This window comes from Monodon monoceros, unplaced genomic scaffold (assembly GCF_005190385.1).
Source record: "Monodon monoceros isolate NGI ecotype Baffin Bay Population unplaced genomic scaffold, NGI_Narwhal_1 Super_Scaffold_18, whole genome shotgun sequence".
NCBI classification, from domain to species: Eukaryota; Metazoa; Chordata; class Mammalia; order Artiodactyla; family Monodontidae; genus Monodon; species Monodon monoceros.
The window spans coordinates 22,931,832-22,959,008 of record NW_021703774.1 but is presented as its reverse complement, the minus strand read 5'-3'; the positions used below and the strand labels follow the sequence as shown (position 1 = coordinate 22,959,008).

General features: G+C 36.1%; 2 protein-coding genes across 2 annotated transcripts in view; both read left to right on the top strand.

Moving 5' to 3' along the window:
* Positions 1-27,177, top strand: part of LIN9 (lin-9 DREAM MuvB core complex component) — a 106,072-nt gene that overhangs the window by 42,540 nt on the left and 36,355 nt on the right. The window contains exons 8-10 of the mRNA XM_029230248.1: positions 23,743-23,876; positions 25,500-25,619; positions 26,475-26,576. Of these exons, the coding sequence (XP_029086081.1) occupies positions 23,743-23,876; positions 25,500-25,619; positions 26,475-26,576 (356 nt within the window). The remainder of the gene's footprint in view (positions 1-23,742; positions 23,877-25,499; positions 25,620-26,474; positions 26,577-27,177) is intronic.
* LOC114899467 (WD repeat, SAM and U-box domain-containing protein 1-like) lies at positions 5,872-7,628 on the top strand. Its single transcript, XM_029230249.1, is given in 3 exon segments — positions 5,872-6,318; positions 6,320-6,677; positions 6,953-7,628. Coding segments are annotated over 3 exon segments (1,062 nt in total). The 5' UTR covers positions 5,872-6,093; the 3' UTR covers positions 7,432-7,628.

Here is a 27,177-nt window from a genome sequence, read left to right as displayed (position 1 = left end):
CCTGCACTCTAGAGCCCACGAGCCACAACCACGGAGCCCGCATGCTGCAACTCGTGAAGCCCGTGCACCTAGAGCCCGTGCTCCACAACGAGAGAAGCCACCGCAGTAAGAAGCCCACACCGCAATGAAGAATAGCCCCCACTTGCTGCAACTAGAGAAAGCCCTCGTGCAGCAACAAAGACCCAATGCAGCCAAAAATTTAAAAAATAAAGCAGAAAGCGATAGGCTAACTACTGTTTTGCAAATGCAGTTGGGTTTATGATCAAGACTGCCCTTATGTATAAAGCTGCCAGCCATAAACAACAAGGTCCTACTGTATAGCACAGGGAACTATATTCAATATCCTGTGATAAACCATAATGGAAAAGAATATATATTAAAAAAAAAAGAATGTCTATGTCACTTTGCTGTACAGCAGAGATTGGCACAACATTGTAAATCAACTGTACTTCAATAAAAAATTTAACTAAATTATAAAAAAAGCTGCTAATCTTGGACCCTTGAAGGGAAAAAATAAACACCAGCTGCCCGTCTTTTGGTTGTACAGCAAGAAGACCTGGGCAACAAAAATTCTTTTTCTGGATCGGTTCCATTGATGGTTTGTCCCTGAAGTCCGGAAGTACCTTGGCAGTAAGGAACTGCCTTTTAAAGTTCTTTTGATATTGGACAATGCCCCTGGCTACCCAGAACCCCATGAGTTTGACTCCAAAGGCATTGAAGTGGTCTGCTTACCCCCAGACACAACATCTATAATTCAGCCTGTAGCCTTAAGTACCTTTAAGGCTCATTACACATGGTACTCTATGGAAAGGATTGTCAATGCTATGGAAGAGAACTCTAATAGAGAAAACATCATGAAAATCTGGAAGGATTATATCACTGAAGATGTCACTGTTGTTATAGAAAAAGCCTGAAAGAGCCAGTAAAGGAAAGAGATTGTAGAGGTGGAGGAAAAAAAAGAGGTTGGAGGTAAAGGGCTTCAAGACACAGATATTTTCAAGAGCTAATAGACACCACACCAGAGGAATTAACAACACAACTTGATGGAGATGAGTGCTTCTGAATCAGTGCCAGCCAATAAAGAAGAAGACATAGAAGATGCAGTGTCAGAAAACAAATTGACATTAGACAGTTGGGGAGAAGACTTTCAATTTTCAAGACTGCTTTTGCTTTTTTTTTATAGCATAGACTCTTCTATGATAGGGTCACTTAAACTAAAGCAAATAGTGGAATAAGGATTGGTACCATATAGAAACATTTTTAGAGAAATGAAAAAGCAAAAAGTCAAGTAGAAATTATGATGTATTTCCATAAATTCACAGTAAGTGTGCCTGACTGTCTTCCCTCCCTTTCCACCTCCTCCACCTCTTCCACCTCTGCCACCCCTGAGACAGCAAGAGCAACTTCTCTTCCTTCTTCTCCTCAGCCTATTCAACATGAAAATGGTGAGGATGAAGACCTTTATGATGATTCATTTCCACTTAGTGAATAGTAAATAATCATCATTCCATACAGTTAATAAACTTATCTATTGTGTAGGTGTGTGAGTGTCTTCCTCTGAAAATCTGATCACTGCACGGCAAGAACTGTATGAGATGTATTTGTGTCATCATCATCATGACCTAAGTATTATGCATCATGTGGAATATTGTGTGCAGGACTTGTATTGAATCAGTCTGCCAAGGCAATAGAAACAAAAGCAAAAATAAGCAAATGGGACCTCATCAAACTTACAAGCTTTTATACAGCAAAGGAAACCATAAACAAAACAAAAAGACAACCTACAGAATGGGAGAAAATATTTGCAAATGATGTGACCTACAAGGGCTTAATTTCCAAAATATTCAAACAGCCCATACAACTCAACAAAAAACAAACAACCCAATAGAAAAATGGGCAGAAGGCCTAAATAGACATTTCTCTAAAGAAGACATCCAGATGACCAACAGGCACATCAAAAGATGCTCAGCATTGCTAATTATTAGAGAAATGCAAATCAAAAGTACAATGAGGTACCACCTCATCCCAGTCAGAATGGCCATCATTAAAAAATCTACAAATAACAAATGCTGTAGAGGGTGTGGAGAAAGGGGAACCTTCCTACACTGTTGGTGGGAGTGTAAGTTGGTGCAGCCACTATGGAAAACAATATGGAGGTTCCTCAGAAAACTAAAAGTAGAGTTGCCATATGATCCAACAATCCCACTCCAGGGCATATATCTGGACAAAACTATAATTCAAAAAGATACATTCACCCCTATGTTCATAGCAGCACTATTCACAATAGCCAAGGAAACAACTTAAATGTCCGTCAACAGATGAATGGATAAAGAAGATGTGGTACATATATACAATGGACTAGTACACAGCAATAAAAAAGAGTGAAATAATGCCATTTGCAGCAACATGGATGGACTTAGAGATTACCATACTAAGTGAGGGAAGTCAGAAAGAGAAAGACAAATACCATATGATATCACTTATATGTGGAATCTAAAGTATGACACAAATGAACCTATCTACAAAACAGTAACAGACTCACAGACATAGAGATCAGACTTGTGGTTGCCAAGGGGATGGGGTTGGGGGAAGGCTAGATTGGGAGTTTGGGATTAGCAGATGCAAACTATTACATATAGAGTGGATAAACAACAAGGTCCTACTGTATAGCACTAGGAACTATATTCAATATCTGTTATAAACCATAATGGCAAAGAATATAAAAAAGAATGTATATATATATGTATAACTGAATCACTTTCCTGTATAGTAGAAACTAACACAACATTGTAAATCAACTATATGTCAATTAAAAAAAAAAAAAGACTTGTATTGAAGGAAGACCCTGAGCTCACCTCCTCTCATGGGCACACCAGAATTACAACTATTTACAGAACAACTGTTGATGAGAAAGACTGGAAACTATCAGAAAGAATCACAGTGAGATGGGTAAGAGGGGTGGAGTTGCTTTATAATCATTATACATACCCCCAGGGTGGGCAACCCACAAATGAGAATAATTACGATTGTAGGGGTTCACCCCATGGAGCAAGGACAACCAGTGGATCACTGAAGAAACCAAAGAAGAAATCAAAAGATACCTGGAGACAAGTGAAAACAAAAATATAACAATCCAAAATCTATGGGTCGTAGCAAAAGCAGTTCTAAGAGAGAAGTTTATAGCGATGCTAACCAACCTCAGGAAACAAGAAAAATCTCAAATAAACAACCTACCCTTACACCTAAAGGAACTTAAAAAGAACAAACAAAATCCAAACTTATTAGAAGGAAAGAAATCATAAAGGCCAGAGCAGAAATAAATGGAATAGAGACTTAAAAAAGAAAATATTAATGAAACTAAGAGCTGGTTCTTTGAAAAGATAAACAAAATTGATAAACCTTTAGTCAAACTCGCCCAGAAAAAAAGAGGGCCAGAAAGAAGGAGAAGTCAGAACTGACACTGGAGGATCATAAAAGAATACTACAAACAACTATATGCCCCAAAAATGGACAACCTAGAAAAAAATGGACAAATTCCTAGAACTGTACAATCTCCCAAGACCAAACCAGGAAGAAATAGGAAATATGAACAGACCAGTTACCAGTGATGAAATTGAGTCAGTAATTTAAAGCAAAACAAAACAAAAAGACACCCCAAAACTCTCAGCAGACAAAAGTTCAGGACTAGATGACTTTATATGTGAATTCTGCCAAACATTTAGAGAAGAGTTAACACCTATCCTTCTCAAACTATTCCAAAAAATTGCAGAGAAAAGAAGACTTCAAGACTCATTCTACAAGGCCACCATCACCCAAAACCAGACAAAGATACCACAAAAATAGAAAATTACAGGCCAATATCACTAATGAACATAGATGTAAAAATCCTCAACAAAATATTAATCAAATCTAACAATACATTAAAAGGATAATACATCATAATCAAGTGGGATTTATCCCAGTTGATGCAAGGACGGTTCAATAACCACAAATTAATCATTGTGATACACCACATTAATAAAGAATAAAAAATCATACAGTCATCTACATAGATGCAGAAAAAGCTTTTGACAAAATTCATTCATTTATGATAAAAACTCTTCACAAAGTGGGTATAGAGGGAACATACTTCATAATAAATGCCATATGTGATAAGCCCACAACTAACATCACATTCAACAATAGAAAGCTGAAAGCATTTTCTCTAAGATCAGGGACAAGACAAAGGTGCCCACTCTTGCCACTTCTATTCAACATAATATTGGAAGTCCTGGCCACAGCAATCAGACAAGAAAAAGAAATAATATAACCTAAATTGGAAAGGAAGAAGTAAAACTGTCGCTGTGTCACTGTCTACAGATGACATGATACAATATATAGAAAATCCTGAAGACACCACCAAAAAACTATTAGAGCTCATCAATGAATTCAGTAAAGTTACAGGATACCAAATTAACATACAGAAATCTCTTGCATTTCTATACATTGACACTGAACTATTAGAAAGAGAAATTAATGAAACAATCCCATTTACAATTGTATCAAAAAGGATAAAATACCTAGGAATAAATCTAACCTAGGAGGTAAAGACATGTACTCCAAAAACTATAAGACGCTGATGAAAGAAATCGAAGATGAGACAAACAGATGGAAAGATATACCATGTTCTTGGATTGGAAGAATTAATATTGTTAAAATGACGATACTACCCAAGATAATCTAGAGATTCAATCCATCCCTATCAAAATACGAATGGCATTTTTCACAGAACTAGAACAAATCATTTTAAAATTTGTATGGAAACACAAAAGACCCTGAATAGCCAAAACAATCTTGAGAAAGAACAGAACAGAGGTATCACACTCCCTGATTTCAGAGCATACTACAAAGCTACAGTAATCACAGCAGTATGGTACTGGCAAAAAAACAGACACATAGATTAATGGAACAGACTAGAGAGCCCAGAAGTAAACTGACACACTTATGGTCGATTAATCTACAACAAAGGAGGCAAGAATATACAGTGGAGAAAAGACAGTTTCTTCAATAAGTGAGTTTCTTCAATAAGTGGTGCTGGGAAAACTGGACAGCTACATGTAAAAGAATGAAATTAGAACATTTTCTCACACCACATATGGAAATAAACTCAAAATGGTTTAAAGACTTAAATGTAAGACCAGAAACCAAAAAACTGCTAGAAGAAAACATAGGCAGGGACTTCCCTGGTGGTCTAGTGGTTAGGACTCCATGCTTCCAGTGCAGGCGGTGGGGGTTTGATCCCAGGTCACAGAACTAGGATCCCACATGCTGCGCAGCCAAAAAAAAGTCGAGATCCCTTGACTTCTGTAACTATCCAAAAATAAGTAAATAAATATTTTTTAAAATGAAGTTTTAAATAAATTAAACTACTTTAAAAAAAAAGAAAACAGACCCCCCTCACCTGCGTGTCACGTGCCCTGCGCCACTTGCCGGCATCTGAGCGCTGATCCCAGGCGTCGTGGGTCTTTGAGGTGAAAGGGGCAGTGCCCATGGGCCAGTTTAACAGCGGTGGAGGCAGGTGGAGGACCTTGACTGGGGTCAGCCCGCCGAGCTTCCCCGCTGAAGGTGTCTAAACCCTCCATTTCTCGGCGTCAGGTTCTAAGCGCGTGACAGGGACCTGCTGAGACCTTGACCAGAGCGATGCATGGTTTTAAGGCCTTGGTCTGGGAGCCGGGCAGCGCCTCACGGCGGGGCGTGAAAGCCCCAGCTGGCTTCCACCCCTCCCCCACAACCCAAGCGCCGGTCCCCGCACTCTGGAAGGCCCTGCTCCCCGCCGGCCGTGCTCCTGCCGTGGGTCTCTCGGTTCGCTGAGGCCTGGTTGGCTCTCAAGAGTTGGGCAAATCCTTGGTCCCCGCGTGGGCACGGTGGGAGTAGGTCTCGAGCTTTATGTTGGAGGATTCTTGGCACATTTCGGGTTTGCCTTGCATTAGATGGGTATGCATGTGTTCACAATGGCGAGTTGATCCGGGGTATGACCGGAAATTGAGTGTTTGGCTTGATGGCTGAGGTTTAAGTGGACGCCCACACCAGAATATTTTACTTCAAATAAAGAACATGGTGAAACTAATTCACACGTTAGCGGATCATGATGATGATGTCAACTGCTGTGCCTTCTCCTCTTCCCTCTTGGCCACTTGCTCCTTGGACAAACCAATTCGCCTGTACTCCCTGAGTGACTTCAGTGAATTGCCACACTCTCCATTGAAGTTTCACACCTCTGCTGTCCACTGCTGCTGTTTCTCTGCTTCAGGGCATATTTTGGCTTCATTTTCAACAGACAGGTACCACTGTCTTATGGGATACTCAGAACGGACAGACTTTGGCAGTGATGGAACAGCCCAGTGGTAGCCCTGTGAGGGTTTGCCGGTTTTCCCCAGACTCCACTTGTTTGATATCAGGGGCAGCTGATGGAACTGTTGTTTTGTGGAATGCACAGTCATACAAGTTATATAGATGTGCTAGTGTTAAGGATGGCTCCTTGGTGGCCTGTGCATTTTCTCCTAATGGAAACCTCTTTGTCACTGGCTCCTCATGTGGAGATTTAACAGTGTGGGATGATAAAATGAGGTGTCTGCATAGTGAAAAAGCACATGATCTTGGAATTACCTGCTGCGATTTTTCTTCACAGCCAGTTTCTGGTGGAGAACAAGGTCTTCAGTTCTTTCGACTGGCATCATGTGGTCAGGATTGCCAGATCAAAATTTGGGTTATTTCCTTTACCCATACCTTAGATCAGTGGATAAGTCTGTCATAGTGTATGATACTAATACTGAGAATATACTTCACACCTTGACTCAGCACACCAGGTATGTCACAACTTGTGCCTTTGCACCCAATATCCTTTTACTTGCTACTGGTTCAATGGACAAAACAGTGAGTATCTGGCAGTTTGATCTGGAAACACCTTGCCAAGCAAGGATCGCAGAAGATCAACCAAAGCAATTTACTGAAGATTGGTCAGAGGACGATGTCTCAAACTGGCTTTGTGCACAAGATTTAAAAGACCTTGTTGGTATTTTCAAAATGAATAACATTGATGGGCGAGAACTGTTGAATCTTACAAAAGAAAGTCTAGCTGATGATTTGAAAATTGAATCTCTGGGGCTGTGTAGTAAAGTTCTGCAGAAAATTGAAGAGCTCAGGACAAAGATGAAAACCCTTTCTTCTGGAATTCCTGATGAATTTATATGTCCAATAACTAGGGAGCTTATGAAAGATCCTGTCATTGCATCAGATGGCTATTCGTACGAAAAGGAAGCAATGGAAAATTGGATCAGCAAAAAGAAACGTACAAGTCCCATGACAAATCTTGTTCTTCCTTCTTTGGTACTTATACCAAATAGGACTCTGAAAATGGCCATTGATCGATGGCTGGAGACACATCAAAAATAAAACTGTTTATTTTATATTGCAAAAAAAAAGAAAAAAGAAAACAGAGGCAGGACACAGTTTGTTATAAATCGTAGCCATATTTCTTTGGATCTGTCTCCTAAGGCAAGGGAAACAAGCAAAAATAAACAAATGGGACCTCATTAAACTTAAAAACTTTTGCACAACAAAGGAAACCATTGGCAAAATGAAAAGACAACCTACTGAATGGGAGAAAATATTTTCAGATGATATGACTGATAAGGGGTTAATATCCAAAATATATAAATAGTTCGTACAACTCAATATTGAAAAAACTACCTGATTTTTAAAAATGGGCAGAAGACCTGAATAGATATTTTTCCAAAGAAGACATACAGATGGTCAACAGGCACATGAAAAGATACCCAACATCACTAATCATCAGAGAAATGCAAATCAAAACCACAGTGAGATATCACCTCACACCTGTCAGAATGACTGTCATCAGAAAGACCACCATTAACAAATGTTGGTAAGGATGTGGAGAAAAGGGAGTGCTTGTACATTGCTGGCAGGAATGTAAGTTGGTGTATCCACTGTGGAAAGCAGTATGGAGGTGCCTCAAAAAAGTAAAAACAGAACTACCGTATGACCCATCAATTCCATTCCTGGGTGTACATCCAGGAAAGATGAAAACTCTAATTTGAAAAGATACATGCAACCCAATGTTCACAGCAGCATTATTTATAATAGCCAAGATATGGAAGTAACCTATGTTGCTAATAAAACAGAAACAGACTCACAGATGTAGAGAACAAACTAGTGGTTACCAGTGAGGAGCGGCGTAGGGGAGGGGAAAGATAGGGGTAAGTGATTAAGAGGTACAAACTACTAAGTATAAAATAAATAAGCTACATGGATGTATTGTACAGCACAGTGAATATAGCCAATATTTTGTAATAAATTTAAATGAAGTATAAGCTATAAAATTTTGAATCACTGTGTTGTATACCTGAAACTAATATAATATTGTAATTCAACTATACCTCAATTTTTTAAAAATGAAAGTGTTTTAATACTGTATTATGACTATGACAGTAAAACTGTATGCCATAAAATTTTTATAATGATTCATTCATTAATGTATATGCCAGGCTATCTTGAAGCCATCATATTGATTACACTAGACTACTATAAAGCAATTTGTATTGCTTTTTCTTCATTATCAATGCATGAATCATTGTACCTGTAAATAAAGATGAATTTCTTTTTCACATTATCTTTTCTTTTTTTTGATGTCTAGTTTTAGTAATATGCGCAACATGTAAAGCATTTTGTAATATCATATAAGACAATATTGATGTAGGTACTGAGACATGATTCATCTTGTAAACAGATGATGTAAACTTATGGTATTGATAAAAATATACAGTACTATAAATGTATTTCTCTTCTTTATGATTTTCTTAATAACTTTTTTTATCCCTAGCTTACTTTTTTGTAAGAATACAGTGTATAGTACATATAACATACAAAATACATGTTAATTGCCATTTATGTTATCTGTAAGGCTTGCAGTCAACAGTAGGCTATTAGTAGTTAAGTTTTGGGTTATACCCTTGAGTTAAAAGTTATACACAGATTTTCAACTGCTCAGGTGATATCACCACTCCTAATCCCCATGTTGTTAAAGGGTCAACTGTATGTGCTGTCTTCAAGAGTTGTACTTGAAATTTAAAAATCACAGACAGGTTAAAAGCAAAAGAATGAAAAAGATATGCCAATCAGATATTAACAATAGGAAGTTGAAGTGGCTATGTTAACATCAGACAAAATAGAATTCAAGACAAAGAGTATTACCAGAGAGAGGAGATACTTGATAATGATTGAAAGAGCACTTCATTAGAAGAACACAGCAAATCCTAATATATACTTACTAGTAGGCCCCTAATAACAGAAGTTCAAAATACTTAAAGCAAAAAGTAAGACAACTAAAGGAAGAAATATACAGGTCGACAATTATAGTTGTGGATTTTAACAACTCTCTACCAGTAATTGAGAACAGGAAAAAAAAATCAGTACAACTATAGAGAATTAGAATAGCACTACTTGGCTTCCCTGGTAGCACAGTGGTTATGAATCTGCCTGCCAATGCAGGGGACACGGGGTCGAGCCCTGGTCTGCGAAGATCCTACGTGGCGCAGAGCAACTAAGCCCGTGTGCCACAACTACTGAGCTTGTGCTCTAGAACCCGCAGGCCACAACTACTGAAGCCCGCATGCCTAGACCCCATGCTCTGCAACAAGAGAAGCCACCGCAGTGAGAAGCCCGCGCACCGCAATGAAGAGTAGCCCCTGCTCACTGCAACTAGAGAAAGCCTGCACACAGCAATGAAGACCCAATGCAGCCAAAGATAAAATAAATTAATTAAAAAAAAAAAAGAATAGCACTACCAATCATGATACCTAATTGATATTTTTAGAACAGTGTACCCCAAAACTGCAGAATATATAATCTTTGCACGTGCTTAGGCTTTGTCAACATAAATCATATGTTGGCCTATTAACACATGTCAGTAAATTTTGAAAGATTGAAATCATATACAGTGTACAGAATTTCTCTGAGCACAACAGAATTTAATCAGAAATTGAAACAGTAAGATCTCTGAAAACATCCAAGTATTTGGGAATGAAACATCATACTTTAAATAATTCATAAGTAAAAGGAGAAAATCTCAAGGGAAAAGCACAAATATTTTAAATTGAAAGATAATAAATATACCAAATATAAATATTTGTGGGGTGCAGCTAAAGAAGTATATAGAGGAAACTTTTACATTTTTAAATACTTACATCAGAAGAAAATGCTTATATACATTTTAAAAAGGTATAAATTTCTATTTTTACCTTAAGAAGCTAAAGAACAAGCCCACAGCTAACATCATACTCAACAGGGAAGGAGTGAAAGCTTTTTCTCTAAAGATCAAGAACAAGACAAGTGTGACAATATAGTGCTGGAAGTCCAAACCAGAGCAGTCAGGCAAGGAAAAAGAAGGTGTCAGATCCAAAAGGAAGAAGTAAAATTATCTCTGTTTGCAGATGACATGATCTTATATAGAGAAGACCCTAAAGACTCTACAAAAAACTATAAGAACTGGTAAATGAATTCAGTAAAGCCAGGATATGAAACCAACATACAATAATCGGTTGTGTTTCTATACACTAAAGACAAAATATCTGAAAAAGAAAATAAGGAAACAGTCTCATTCACGATGGCTCCAAAAGCGATGGAATACTTAGGAATAATTTTAACCAAGGATGTAAAACATCTGTACACTGAAAATTACAAGACATTGATGAAAGAAATTGAAGAAGGCAAAAATAAAAGGAAAGATATCCCATGTTCATGGATTGGAAAACTTAATATTGTTTTAAACAGTTCATACTTCCTAAAGCCAATTATAGATTCAGTGCAATCCCTATGAAAATTCCAGTGGCATTGTTTACAGATATAGAACAATCAGTCCTAAAATTTATGTGGTACCACAAAAGACCTGACTAACCAAGGCAATCTTGAGAAAGAGGAACAAAGTTGGAACACTCAAATGTCTTGATTTCAAGCTATATTACAAAACTATAGTAATCAAAATAGTATGAGACTGGCATAAAATAGACACATAAACAAATGGAACAGAATTGAACCCCCACAAAAAACCCCATGAATATATGGTCAACTGATATTTGACAAGGCAACCGAGAATACTCAATGGGGAAAAGACAGACTCTTTGATAAATGGTCTCAGGAAAACTAGATATTCACATGCAGAAGAATAAAACTGGCCTCCTATCTTACACCTCTCACAAAAATTAACTCAAAGTGGAATAAAGTCTTAAATGTAAGACCTGAAACTATTAAATTACTAGAAGAAGACACAAAATCAAAGGAATAGAAGCAACAATCAGCAAGTAAGACTACGTCAAACTATAAAAAGCTTCTACACAGCCAAAGAAACAATCAACAAAATAAAAAGGCAACCTACAGAATGGGAGAAAAGATTTGCAAATCATATATCTGATAAGAAGTTAATATTCAAAATATGTAAGGAACTCATACAACTCAACAACAAAAAGACGACCTGATTAGAAAATGGGCAGAGGAGCTGAATAGACATTTTTCCAAACATGACACATAGATGGTGAACAGGTACACAAAAAGATGCTCAACATCACTAATCATCAGGGAAATGCCACAGTGAGATGGCACCTCACACCTGTTAGAATGGCTATTATCAAAAAGGCAAGAAATAACAAGTGTTGGAAAGCATGTGGAGAAAAGAGAACCCTGTGGATTGGTAGTGGAAATGTAAATCAGTGCAGCCACTGTGTAAAACAGTAAGGAAGTTCCTCAAAAAATTAAAAATAGAAATACCACGTGATCCAGCAATTCTGCTTCTGGGTGTTTATCCAAAGGAAACAAACTCACTATCTCCATAAGATACATGCACCCCCATGTTCGTTGCGGCATTATTTACAATAACTAAGGCATGGAAACAGCCTAAGTGTCCACTGACAGATGAATGGAGAAAGAAAATATGGTGTATACAGTTGACCCTTGAACAATGCGGGGAGTAGGGGTGCTGATCTCCCGTGCAGTCTAAAATTCACAAACACTCAGCCCTCCATACCTGCAGTTACATATCTGCAGGTTCAACCAACCATGGATCATGCAGTACAGTAGTATTTACAACTGAAAAAAATCTGTGTGTAAGTGGACCCCTGAAGTTCAAACTTGTGCTGTTTAAGGGTCAACTGTATATACAATGGAATATTATTTGGCCATAAAAAAGGAGAAAATCCTACCATTTGCAACAACATGGATGAATCTTGAGGGCATTGATAAGTGAAATGTCAGAAAAAAGTACCCTGTGATTCCATTTATATGAGCTGCTTACAATAGAAACAGTCATAGAGACAGAAAGTAGAATGGTGGTTGCCAGGGGCTGGGGGGGGAGGGATGAATGGGGAGTTACTGTAATGGGTGTAGAGTTTCAGTTTTACAAGATGAAAAGGGTTATAGATATGAGTGATGATTGAACAATGTTATTAATATTTGATACCACTGAACTCTACACTTAAGAATGATTAAGATGATAACTTTTTAGTGTATTTTACTACAACAAAATAATTGAAAAAATAATCAATGTCAAGAGAATGAGAAGAGAAGCCACAGACTGGGGCAAAATATATGCAAAGGACTTATCTGATAAAGGACTGTTATTCAGAATATGCAAAGGACTCTTAAAACTTAATAAATAGGAAAGCTAACAACCTGATTAAAAAATGGAGAAAAGATCTGACCAGGTACCTCACCAAAGAAGATATACTCTCATACTGTTGGTGGGAATATAAATTGGTGCAGCCACTATGGCAAAAAGTACAGAGATTCCTGAAAAAATTAAGAATAGAACTATAACACACACACAAAAAAGAACTATCATATGATCCAGCTATTTAACTTTTGAGTATTTATTCAAAGAATACAAAAACACCAAATCAAAAAGTTACGTACACCCCTATGTTCATCACAGCATTATTTATAATAGCCAAGCTATGGAAACAACCGAAGTGCCCATTGTTGGATAAATGGATAAAGATGTGGTGTGTGTGTGTGTATATAAAATATACAGTGGAATACTACTCAGCCATGAAAAATGAAATCTTGCCATTTGTGAGAATATGGATGGATCTTGAGGGTATTATGCAAAGTGAAATAAGTCAAAGAAAGACAAATATCATATGATTTCACTCGTATCTAGAATATTAATAAACAAAATGAAAACAAACATAAATACAGAGAACAGAGTAGTATGGTTACCAGAGCGGAAGGAGTTGGGAGAAGGGCAAAATGAGTAAAGGGCGTCTGTTGTATGGTGACGGATGGAAACTAAACTTTTGGTGATGAGCATGCTGTAATATATATAGAAGTCAAAATATAATGTACACCTGAAACTTATATGATCTTATAAATTAATATCACCTCAATTTTTAAAAAAAGAAAAGATATACAAATGGCAGATAGGCACATGAAAAGATATGCCACATCATATGTCATCAGTGAAATGCAAATTAAAACAATGAAATACCATTATACACCTATTAGAATAGCCAAAATCAAGAACTTGACAACACCAAACGAGAATGTGGAGCACAGGAACTTATATATTACTGGTGGGAATGCAAGATGGTATGGCCACTTTGGAAAACAGTTTGGCAATTTTTTACAAAATTAAACATATTCTTACCACACAGTCCATCAGTCACACTCCTTGGTGTTTACCCAAATGAGTTCAAAACTTACCTCTTCACAAAAACCTGCACATGGATGTTTATAGCAGCTTTATTCATAATTGCCAAAAGTTGGAAGGAACCACTATGTCCTTCATTAGATGAATAAACTGATACATCCAGACATGGAATATTATTTGAAGCTAAAATGAAATGAGAGGGAATTCCCTGGTGGTCAAGTAGTTAGTACTCTGCGCTTCCACTGCTGGGGGCCTGGGTTCGATCCCTGGTTGGGTAACTAAGATCCCACAAGCTGTGTGGCATGGCCTAATAATAATAACAAAATTCCATGAAAAGAGATGGAGGAACCTGAAGTGCCTATTACTAGGCGAATGAAGCCAATCTGAAAAGGTTACATACTGAATGATTCCAACTGTATGATATTTTAGAAAAGGTAAAAACTATGGAGACAGTTGAAAGATGAGTTATTACCAGGGGCTAGTGGGAAGAGGGATTAATAAGTGGAGCACAGAGGTTTTTTAGGGCAGTGAGACTGCTCTGAGTGATACTGTAATGATGGGCAGGTACATGCCCTTATACGTTTGTCAAAACTTATAGAATGTGCAGTGCCAGGAGTGAACCCTAATGTAAACTATAAACTTTGGGTGATAATAATGTTTCAGTGTAGATTCATCAGCTAACAAAATGTACCACTCTGGTGTGGGATGTTGATAGTGGGAGAGCCTGTTGGGTGTGTCACGCAGGAGCTATATGGGTTGATAGTAGGGGAAGCTCTTAGGGAGAGTAAAGGTAGGGCATGTATGGGAACTCTGTACTTTCCTCTAAATTTTGCTTTGTGTTTAAAACTGCTCCTAAAAAGAAAGTCTGTTTTTAAAAATCAACTAATGTAATTCCCCATATTTAGTAGCATAAAGTGGAAAAACCACATGGTCCTATCAATAGATAACAAAAAGTCATTTGACAGTATTAATGCCCACTCATGATAAAACTCTCAAAAACTAGAAATAAAAGGGAACTTCCTCAACCTGACAAAGTTAATATATGAAAAAATCTATGTGCAGGTACATACTTAATGGTGAAATTTTGGATGCTTTGCCACTAAGACGGGGAACAATGCAAGGATACACTTAGGATCTGTATACAGTATTCTGCTAGATACAGTGAAATAATACAAGAAAAAAAATAGAAATCATAAAGTTTGGAAGAAGTAAAACTGTCTCTTTTCACAGATGACATGATTACCCATATGAAAATCCTAAGGAATCCACAAATCAAGGACTAGAATTAATGAGATGAATTTTTTTGCAAGGTCTTTGGATATAAAATCAATATGAAAATTAGTTGTATTTCTGTATAATAAGGCAACAACTGGAAAATGGCATTTTAAAAAATGACACTGTTGACAACAGCATAAAAAACCTAAATAATTAGATAAAACATGTCATGGATTGGAAAACTCAGTATTGTTAAAAATGTCAGCTCTGCCAAGACTGATCTTAGAGATAAACAGTCTAAATCACAGCAGCCCTTTTCTTTTTCTTTCTCTTTTTCTTTTCTTTTCCTTTTTTTTTTTTAAATTGTCGTGCTTATTCTAATGTCTGTGAAAATGGGAAGGACAGTTTAATCCAGAAATAGATCCACACATATGTCCAGTTGACTTTCTGAAGGTACCAAAGCATTCCAATGGAAAGGAAGGGCATTTCAATAAATAATGATTGATCAACTAGGTATATATATGGAAATAAAATGAACCTTGACCTTTCCTCATGCTATACAAAAACTTAATCTAAGATGGACCAAAGGGCTAAACATAAAAGCCAAAACTATAAAGCTTCTATAAGTAAACACAGGAAAATATCTTGTGATCTGTAAGTAGGCAGAGATTTCTTGGATCTGACAAAAAATTAATTATCAAAAAAGAAAAATAAAGGTGATTTTTAGGTTTAACTTAAATTTAAAACTTCTGCCCACTAAAAGCAAACATTAAGAAAATAAATAGGCAAGCCATATACTGGGAAAAAAATATTTCCAAATCATATATCTGAAAAGGGACTATATCTAGAAAACATAAAGAACTGTATTATTTAGTAATAAAAACATAAGTAATCCAATTCAAAAAATAGACAAAACACTTGAGTAGAGACTTCCCAGAGGAAGATGTATGAATGATCAATAAGCACATGAAAAAGCACTCAACATCAGTAGTCATCAAGGAAGTGCAAATTAAAATCATAATGAAATACCACTACACACACCAGAATGGCTAAAATTGAAACTACTGATAACATCAAATGTTGACAAGGATGTGGAGCTACCATAATTTATATACATTGTTGATAGGATGGTATACCACTTTGGAGTAAAGCATGACAGTTTTTAATAAAATTAAATTTATGTCTGTCCTGTGATCCAGCAGTTCTGCTCCAAGATATTTAAGTAAGAGAAATGAAAATTGCTGTTCACAGAAGGATATATACAAGAATGTTTATGGCATCTTTGTTTTAATTTTATAGTCAGAACCTGGAATCAACCCAACAACAGGCGAATGGATAAACATAACATGATATTTTCTTACATTGGGATATAAATTGACAATAAAAAGGAGCTAACTACTGACATATAGATTAACTTCAGATAGTATGACGAGCAAAAGAAGCTGAAAACTAATGAATGCATATTGTATGGTTCCGTTTATATGAAGTTGTAGAATAGGCAAAATTAATTTATGGTAGAAAAATATCATCAGAAAAGAGGTTGCTCCTGAAGAAAGGATTGCCTAGGAAAAGGGAACTTTCTGGGATAGTAAGAATATTCCGTGACTTTAAAGATGGATGATTTCATTTGTCAAAACTTATAGGATTATACACTTACATTTTCATTTTACTGTATGTAAATTTTACCTAGAAAAGAAAAGTATATAAACAAACAAAATTCCACATTCCTTTCTGGGAAGAAATTTCTTAGTAAAGAAGGAGTAGTAGACTTCTCCTCAATAACAACAACAAAGGAATTTTTAAAGTAACTATATTTAAGATTTTGCAGTAGGCGCAAAGAAGACAGGTAAAAAGTGACGACAAGTGATTCTTAGTTACAGAGTTAAGAACGCAAGTGTTTTGACAAACACCAAAATGATGGAAAATTTGAATAATGGAAAAGCCTTGGGGAAACGTCTGGACATGATACTTTAACCACATTGTACAGGAAGTTGTTCATCAGGTGTCCGTTGCTCTGAATAGTTCTAGAACTCTGTGTAGTCAGAGAAGTCAGGGTATAAAAAGAGATTTTAAAATCATTGGTTTGTTAAGAAATTGTAAAATTCAGAACTGTCCTAAAAGTAATGTAGTTTATCTAAGTAGTTTATCTAAGTCAAAAGGGTTATGGGAAAGGAAGTCATCAAGGACAATATGGAAGATGTGATTTGGAAGATATGGAAGATGTGATTTATAGAAGTAAATGTAGAGTTAAGATTTGACAGCTGCTGGTTAACCCAAATTCTGAATCCTGGCCCAAAGCTGAGGCTCTGACCAATAATATTTAAAGTTGTCCCTTGATGTTTGTTTATAATGAAATTACTTTCTAAACTTGGATTTTTGGATGCCATTAGGTATGTTCACCAGATTCCCAGCAAACCTTCTGTTGTGCTTGAAAAATTCTCTTTTTTTTTGCATTGCGTTATTTGACCTTATAAACGGTCAGAGAAGTAGAGTGACCATATAATTTTATCACTCAAGTAAGCATCTTCTGAAAGTAGAATAGGAGGTGCTGTTAATAACTGAAGTAGGATAGCAGGTGTAAATGGACATTGTCCTGAGATAATCAGCTAATAGGATTTATGGATTAATAGGATTTACCCTACCTAAAGGATGTTTTTGAATTTTTTTCTTATTATAAAATATTCTCAGCGCCTTAGGATAATGTTGATAACCACAACAGCATTTTTTTCTTACTTTCCTGAACTTGGCATTCTGACCAAGAATCTGCTTTTCATCCCTTAGTGACCATGTATACTAACTTAGGTTGCTGCTTTTGTTTTTTTAGCTTTGCATTGTCAGCACCAGTAATCTGGAAATGGCTGTTAAGGAGAGGGCCGCCTTAGAGACAAAAGTTTAAGTATTTTTAAAAGTCTTTGAGCCAGTTAAGTAAAACTGGATAGAATTTAGCCATCACTTGAACAGATAGATACTCCTGTAATAATAGGGGAGCCTGACTTCAAATATTGATCTGTGGTAGAGGGACATAAATGACATCCATATAAAAATATGGAAATATCTTCTTTTCTTGATTTATAAAGGCAATGCATTCTCAAAAAAAAAAAAAAAAGAAGAAAAAAACACAGAAGTGTAGAAAGTGAGTTTCCCCTAAAGTTTTATAAATCTCCCTCTAAAGTTTGATGTATGTAAGTATACAGTATATGCCAGAACATAAGATGTTCCTCCCTCCAAATTATATTTGAGTTCTTATACCTTTCGTATTATAAGTATTCTCTCAGTTTATTTTGCATAACCAAGCCTGCTTGGTGAAGACTCACTGATTTCTGATTTCATTTTGTTGCGGTTGGAGAAAGCACTTTGTATGATTTTACTTCTTTTAAAGTTGTTGAGACTTGTTTTATGACCTAGCATTTGGTCTGTCTTAGAGAATGCCCCATGTATGTTTCAAAAGACTGTATATTGCTGTTGGGTTGAGCATTATGTATATGTTAGTTAGGTCAAATTGGTTGATAGTGTTGTACATGTCTTCCATATTCTTATTGACTTTCTGTTTTATTGTTGTATCAATTACTGAAAGATTAATATTAAAATCTCTAACTATAATTGTTGAACTCTTTACCATTTCATCAGATTTTGCTTCAGGTATTTTGGTGCTCTGTTAAGGTGCATATATATTTATATTTGTCATATTTTCCTGATACATTGACCCTGTTATCATTATGAAATGTCCCTCTTTGTTTCCAGTAGTATCCCTTATTTTAAATTTTCATTAATATAGCCATTCCAGTACTCTGTTGTTACTGTGGTGAATCTTTTTCCATCCTGTACTTTCAACCTATTTGCATCTGTGAATCTAAAGTGTGTCTCAGACACATGTAGAAATATATAAACAGCTTATAGATGAGTCTTGTTCTATTGAAGTCAGTCTGCAAACCTCTGCCTTTTTAAAAATTTAAGAAAATTTTATCTACTTGTATTTTTTTATTGAGGTATAATTGACATCTAACATCATATTAGTTTCAGCTGTACAACATAATGATTCAATATTTGTATATATTGTAAAATGATCACCACAGTAAGTCTAGTTAATATCCATTACCACACATAGTTACCAAAAATGTTACAACTTTTAAGATGTACTTTTTTAGCAACTTTCAGATACAGGATTCAGTATTATTAACTATAGTCACCATGTTGTACATTACCTCCCCATGACTTTTTTTGTTTGTTTATTGTACATTTACAATTAAAAAAAATTTTTTTATTGAAATATAGTTGATTTACAGTGTGTTAGTTTCAGGTGTACAGCAGAGTGATTCAGTTATATGTGTATATGTGTGTGTGCGTGTGTGTGTGTGTGTATCTCTATATATATACACTTCTCCATTATAGGTTATTACAAGATATTGAGTGTAGTTCTCTGTGCTGTACAGTAGGTCCTTATTGGTTATGTATTTTATATAGACTTACTTATTTTATAACTGGAAGTTTGTACCTTTTGACCCCTTTCACCCTCTGCTTTTTGATCAGTGGTTAGTCTATTCACATTTTATGTAATAATTGATATGCTTGCATTTATGCCTATCGTTGTGCTATTTGTTTACAATATGTCTCATATCCGTTATTTTCCTTTACCTCCTTTCCTGCATTCTTTTGTGTTAAACGAAGACTGTTTAGGATACAATTAGTATACAAATTTTACTTATTATAGTTATATAGTTAGTATTTGTATATTAGTATACAAATGTAGTATACAATTTAATTTCTCTGTTATTTTTACGTATTTTTTGAGGGTTTTGTGTGTATGTGTGTGTTAGTTGCTCTGGGAAGTACAATATGCAGCTTTAACATATCACAATCTAATTAAGATTAATACTGAATTAATTCTGATAAAATATAGCAGAATTACTCCAATATAGCTCCATTTTCTCCTACTTCCTTTTTACTGTCATCAAACGTGTTACATTAATATCTATGATAAACCTGAGAATATAGTATTATAATTATTGCTTTAAATAATCTTACTTTTTAAAAATGAAATGAAGAGAATAGAAAAAATGTGTGTGTGTGTATTTTGTACACACCATTTTTTATATGCACCCGCATATTTACCATTTCTGGTGTTTTTCTTTTCTTGCTGTGGATTTTAGTTACTGTCTGGTATTATTTCCTTTTATCATAAAGAATGTGTTTTAGTATTTCTTCCTAACGTGTCTAGTAGCAACAGATTCTCTCTGTTTTTATCTGAGAATGTTTCCATTTCTCCTGCATTTGTGAAAAATAGTTTCACAGGATATAGAATTCTTGCTTGATGTTTTTTTCCTGTTAGCACACTGAATATGTCACTCTGTTGCCTTCTGACCTTTATTGTTTCTGACGAGATGTACCTGTTAATTGTGTTGCTCTTCTACATGTGATGAGTCATTTTTCTCTGGAAGCCTTTCTCTTGAATATTCTCTCTTTATCCTTGGATTTTGGAAATTTCACTATGATATGTCTAGGTTTGATACTCTTTATATTTATCCTACTTGGGGTTTATTGAGTTTCATGGGTTAGTAGCTTAATTTTTTAAATCAAATATGAGAGATTTTTAGCCATAATTTCTTCCAATTTCCTTTTCACCTTCTCTCTCTCCTTCCTTTGGGTCTCTCATTACAAATATGTTGGTGCACTTGACATCTTCCTACAGCTCTCTGAGGCTCCCTTCATTTTTCTTCAATCTTTTGTTCTCTGTGTTCTTTGGATTGGATAATTTCTGTTGATGTCTCTCTCTTTTTTTTTTTTTTTTTTTTTTTTTTTTTGCGGTACGCGGGTCTCTCACTGTTGTGGCCTCTCCCATTGCGGAGCACAGGCTCAGCGGCCATGGCTCACGGGCCCACCCAGCCACTCCGCGGCATGTGGGATCTTCCTGGACCGGGGCACGAACCCGTGTCCCCTGCATTGGCAGGCGGACTCAACCACTGCGCCACCAGGGAAGCCCTGATCTCTCTTTAATAGATCAGAATCCAGACTTGCTACAATATATTATCTAAAATATTCCCTGATTCTTTTCTTCAAATCTTCTCTTTTACTCTAGAGTTTCTATTTGGTTCTTTTGTATAGTTTCTTGAAATTCCCTGTTGAGTCATTGTCTTTAATTCTCTGAACATATTTATAAAATCTACTTTTGAAGACTTTGCTAATGTATCATCTGTGTCAGTTTCTACTTACTGTACTTTTATCCTGAGTAAGAATCATGCTTTTTTATTTCATTACATATCTAGTAATTTTTGGTTGAAAACTAGATATTTTAGAAAATATATTGTAGCAACTCTGTAATTTTTTTGAGAATTGTTTTTACTTTAGTAACTTCCTATGCAACCACTGATGTCTCTGCTCAGTTTTTTTTTACTCTTTTATTTATTTTTAAGCTTGCTTCCTAGGGAATGTTCCTGTGTCTGCATAACTTAGTGGCCAACCAGTGACTTAGGTAGAGATTGTACTCAAACATCTTAATCCAGAAAGGCCTCAGACTGATCTCTGTGTGGACTTGGGAAACACATACAAAGTTGCTGTCCGTTTTCAGGTCATCCTTAGCTTTTACTTTTTACCAGACTTTCTTAGGTCTTTCCCACCCAATCACATAGTTTTCCACTTGGGCAAGAATTTATGGAGAGTTTATTTCAGTCTTTTTATGGCTCTCTAGTTTCCAGGATCTCCCTGTTAAATTCCTAGCTATTCTGCCAGTCACCTCAGACAGGACTACCTCTTAGGCTTGCAGAGTTGTGGGGTTTTCTTATTCTTTCCTGATCGAGTTTGCCACTCTTAACTAGCACAGTCACAGGTTTTTACCCACTGGTCCACATCCTGTCTGCCCCTCTGGCAACAAACAACACTGTTTCCATGGCCAACCATACACTAGAAAAACTCTTTTTACCAGCCAAGCTGTTGATGGTGAGTGTGAATAGCCTCTTGCAGAAAGGCCACTGAGTTCACTTGTCCTTAACTGAAGCTCTAGCAGTTTTTCAACAGTAATCATTTCTTAATTATTTTCTGCATTTGGCCCATTTCTAGTACCCTGAAATGGTTGTCTTTGACAATCTTGTACAGGTTTATACAAGTCTTTTGCAGAGAAGAATCACCAACCTCTTCACGCTGCCATAACTGGAGGTCCTTTTCTATATTTACGTTTGTTTATTCAACTTTATTACTCGTATCTTCTGTATACCTGTTTACTTTTCCTTTAATTGGTCTGTCAAAGACTGAGAATATTTTTTTTAACTTTTTATTTTTTATTGGAGTATAGCTGATTAACGATGTTGTGACAGTTTCAGGTGCACAGCAAAGCAACTCAGCCATACATATACATGTATCCATTCTCCCTCAGACTCCCCTCCCATCCAGGCTGCCACATAACATTGAGCAGAGTTCCCTGTGCTATACAGTGGGTCCTTGTTGTTTATCCATTTTAAATATAGCCATGTGTACATGTCAATCCCAAACTCCCTAACTATCCCTTCCCTCCACCCTTCCCCCCTGGTAACCATAAGAGAATGATATTTTAGTCTTCTACAATTGAGTTTTTATCAGTTGATCCTTTTAAATAGTTTTGCATTGAATATTTGTATTTTATTTAAATGATATCATTGGGACTTTCCTGGTGGTCCAGTGGTTAAGACTCCACATTTCCAATGCAGGGGCACAGGTTCAATCCCTGGTTGGGGAACTAAGATCCCACATGGCACACACTATGGCCAAAAAAAATTTAAAAATAAATACTATCTTTATATGCTTTTGTGTGTATAAAATGTGTCACTTTGCCTAGTTTAATGCCTTAAATGCTACTGCTCTTATATTTTTCACTCATGCTGGATGTTTGCTTGGATTTTCCTTATGTTACTTCAGACTGGATTTAAATAGTGACACAAGAATTCATCTGTGTGAGGGATCCCCAAGACCACCCCCAGGTTTGGTTTGGTGATTCACTAGAAAGACTCATAGTACTTGGCAAATAGTTGTACTCATGGCCATGGCTTATCTCAGAAAAGGATATAAAGCAAAATAAGCAAAGGGAAAAGTACATGGAGCCAAAGTCCAGGGAAAACAGGTGCAAGCTTCCAAGAGTCCCCTCCCTGTAGTGTCACACAAGACTTGCATAATTCCTTCAGCAGCAAGTTGGAGCAGCACTTGTGAAATGTTGTCTACCAGGGAAACTCATTAGAAACTCAATGCCCAAGGTTTATACAGGGGGCTGGTTACGTAGGCACCTTCTGCCCAGCACATACAAGAATTGGAAAGCAGGTAACCACATTGTTTGCACAGTCTAGGCACAGTAAACCACTCTTTCTTAGCATGGGAACAATGGGAACACTCCCAAAATTCAAGTACCCAGAAGTCAACATTATAGGCAACCCTTTCTAAGGTTAGCAGTCTGAAACCTAGTAAATCTTTTCTGCATAGCACCCTTGTCTTTTTTTTCTTTTTTTTTTTTCAGTTGAACTACTAGTGTTTCATTCATGAGTATAATGACCAAATTTGTTGACTTTTTTTTTTTTTTTTTGCAATTCGAGGTTTAAAGCAATGATATGATGTTAAAGTATTTTCCCCTTAGTTTGGTAGATATATGATTTCATTCATATATCAAATTAGGGATCACCATTTATAGTTTTGTTTTCTGTTTCAAAAAATTTTTTTGTTGTTCCTTTAAGCCTAAAATAAAGTACATGCTTTTTTTAAAACTTTAATAGACAACAGTACTATACTTTCTCCACTTTGAATTACATGCTTGGAGCAGTTTTGTATGTAACAGTTTTTTGTATCTCCTAAATATCATAATGCCTTTTTGTTTCTTTTTTCAGCACGATTACGTGGTGTTCATGATGGTCTATTCACTGGACAGATAGATGCTGTGGATACTCTTAATGCTACTTATAGAGTAACTTTTGATAGAGCAGGGCTTGGAACTCATACTATCCCTGACTATGAAGTTCTTGTAAGTATTGTTTCATAATACACGTGTTTTATGCCTATTAAATATGTGTTGTAGAGTTTTCTTAGGGGTTGTATTTATGATAGAATCAAAATTTCACGTCACAGAGGAAGAGATCTTTAGGGGTTTCCAGCCCTGCTTACTAGACTCCTGGAGCAGAACTAAAGTCTTCCACATTTTCCAGAAGCTAGCATCTGTCTGCCTAATTTAGTGTGACACAACTGATCACTCTTGACTAATCTTAGGGAATAAGCTACACAACACTTTCATTTCAGCTGTTGGTATAGTCCTCTTGCAAAATGACTTTAAAAGTATGTTAACATCTTGCACTTCAAAATATATATATATATATATATATATATATATATATATATATATTTCTTTTTTACTTTTTTTTTTTTTTTTTTTTGCGGTACACGGGCCTCTCACTGTTGTGACCTCTCCCGCCGCGGAGCACAGGCTCCAGACGCGCAGGCTTAGCGGCCATGGCTCACGGGCCTAGCCGCTCCGCGGCATGTGGGATCCTCCCGGACCGGGGCACGAACCCGTGTCCCCTGCATCGGCAGGTGGACTCTCAACCACTGCGCCACCAGGGAAGCCCCTAAAATATATATTTTTATATGTTCCTATTTTATCCTCAGAGTATGCAGGGTGGTTGTTAATTACCCCCACTTTTTGCATGATGAAATTGAGACATAAGTACGTTAGGTAATTTATTCAAGGCTTTCAAGCTGGATTCTTGCCCTATTGAGACTGGAATACACATCTTTTGAACTTCTGATATAGTCCATTAAACTACTGGACCATTATTTCATGATCATGCTTGATTTAGCAATGTCATGGAAATTATATACCTTTCTAATAAGTTAAAATATAAAGGATAAATATAACTCTAATAGTTTTTTTTAATGAGTAATGAACTTTTTATAACAAAACTGTTTGCCTCTAAGCATTATGGAAATTAAATTGTTCACATTTAGCCTCCCCTTTTTCCATTTCTTTGTTATAAACTTGATTTTTAAGGGTTGTGAACTTACAGTTAAAAATCAAAATTACTTTATCTCCTTAGTGCAAAAATAGAAGAATCTTTTTTTTCTGATCTATACTTTTTAAAAAACTGTGACTCTCTGCTTATTGTAAGGGTTTCCTTATCAAATGTACTTTTAGAGAGGAGTAGGAGAGAAAGGAAATTTGGACTAAATATAGAGCAAGGTATACCAATCTTAGTTTTTTTCATTAAAGGAGGAAATCTTTAAACCTCCCATTTCAAAAAAGAAAAATTACTTTTCTGTTTCATTAATGTAATTTCCTTTATGAGATCACCCAAACATTTCTCCCTGGCCAGATAAGAATTGCCTTTAATTACAGTGGGTAATATTCAGATAGTCTTTAACACAGAGACAACCAAGGGTGGCCATAGATCGCTTTCCTTTCTTTCAGTAGATCACTTTCTTCTGTTTTATGAATTCAACCTCTTAGTAACAGAGTAGTATCCATACTCTGACTTAAGTTCTAGCCCTTTGATCTTTGTAGGTTAATATATTTTATGATAAAATAGAACTGTTATAAAGCTAAAATGATTGGTAAAGTTCTTCAAGTTTTGGGGACTATTTTCTTTTCCCAAAGAGTAATGAGCCTCATGAGACGATGCCTATTGCTGCCTTTGGACAAAAACAGCGACCTTCTCGATTTTTTATGACTCCACCACGGTTACATTATACTCCTCCTCTCCAGTCACCAATTACAGTAAGTAATATTTTTTAGATGTCACCAGTAGTTTAAATGATTATTATGAATGTAAACTATGTTCTTATGAAATACACATCTATTACAATAACTTCAGGAGGTGCCCACATTATTTTGAGTTATCAGATATTAAATAAAAAGTTAATAAAGTAAATAAAATAGTTGCTTCAACTCTGGAAATATTTTCCTTTTTGTAGGATTTTTAATAGAGTAGTAATTATAATAGAATTTGTTCTTTATTTAAGAATAAGGTACTTCCTTCCTACTGTATAGCACAGAGAACTATATTCAATATCCTGTGATAAACCGTAATGGAAAAGAATATGAAAAAAAAAGTATATATATGCATAACTGAATCACTTTGCTGTACAGCAGAAATTAGCACAACATTGTAAATCAACTATACTTCAATAAAATAAATTTTTAAAAAAATAAGATACTTCTGGGACCTCCCTGGTGGCACAGTGGTTAAGAATCCACCTGCCAATGCAGGGGACGCAGGTTCATTCCCTGGTCTGGGAAGATCCCACACACCACGGAGCACCTAAGCCCGTGCACCACAACTACTGAGCCTGCGCTCTAGAGCTGGTGAGCCACAGCTACTGAGCGCGCGTGCCACAACTACTGAAGCCCGCGCACCTAGGGCCTGTGCTCCGCAGCAAGAGAAGCCACCACAATGAGAAGCCTGCATACCACAACGAAGAGCAACCCCCGCTTGCCGCAACTAGAGAAAGCCTGCACGCAGCAACGAAGACCCAACACAGCCAAAAATAAATAAATAAATTAATTAGTTAAAAAAATAGATACTTCCTTTTGAAAAGTCAATGGTTAAATAATTCCCTTTTATTCCCACAGGATAATGACCCCTTATTAGGACAGTCACCTTGGAGAAGTAAAATTTCTGGCTCTGACACAGAAACGTTAGGTGGTTTTCCAGTAGAGTTCCTTATCCAAGTGGTAAGAATTGCTCTGAATATTTCGGTTATTTGTTTAAAAAACTCAATGACTTTTGTGTTATTAAAGTTGAAAATTTTTCTAGGACCAAATATTTTTATACTTTTAAAAATCATTGTGTTAGTTTTAAGAACTCTGTAATTTTCCAACAAGCTTGAAAATAAGTTATAACAGCAAAAAAAGACTTACAGATCTATTTTTGTTGGGCTTTTCTTGGGTTTGGTTCTTATTATTTTTCTGTGTTAAGGACTCTAACCTTCTAGTATATGCTCTGTGAAACTGAATGGTTAACTGTTCATAAATTGTATAAGTATAAAGGTTTTTATTTAGTAACCTCAGTGCATCCTGCCATTATCAGTGACCTCAGCAATTGTGATGTGTTGGCCAGCTCTCTGGTTAGGAGGAACTTTATTTCTTTTCTGAGACTAGGAATAGCTATTCATTTGCTAAGTACTTATTGATGAGGCACAAAGAAATCTAAGGCTAAATCGAAACAAGTATAGAATTATTATATAGAACAATTTTCTTGAATAGCCTGACTCAAGAATGTAATGCACTGTTTGTTTTGAAAATTAGATTAAATAAATTATTTAGTTTGTTTTTT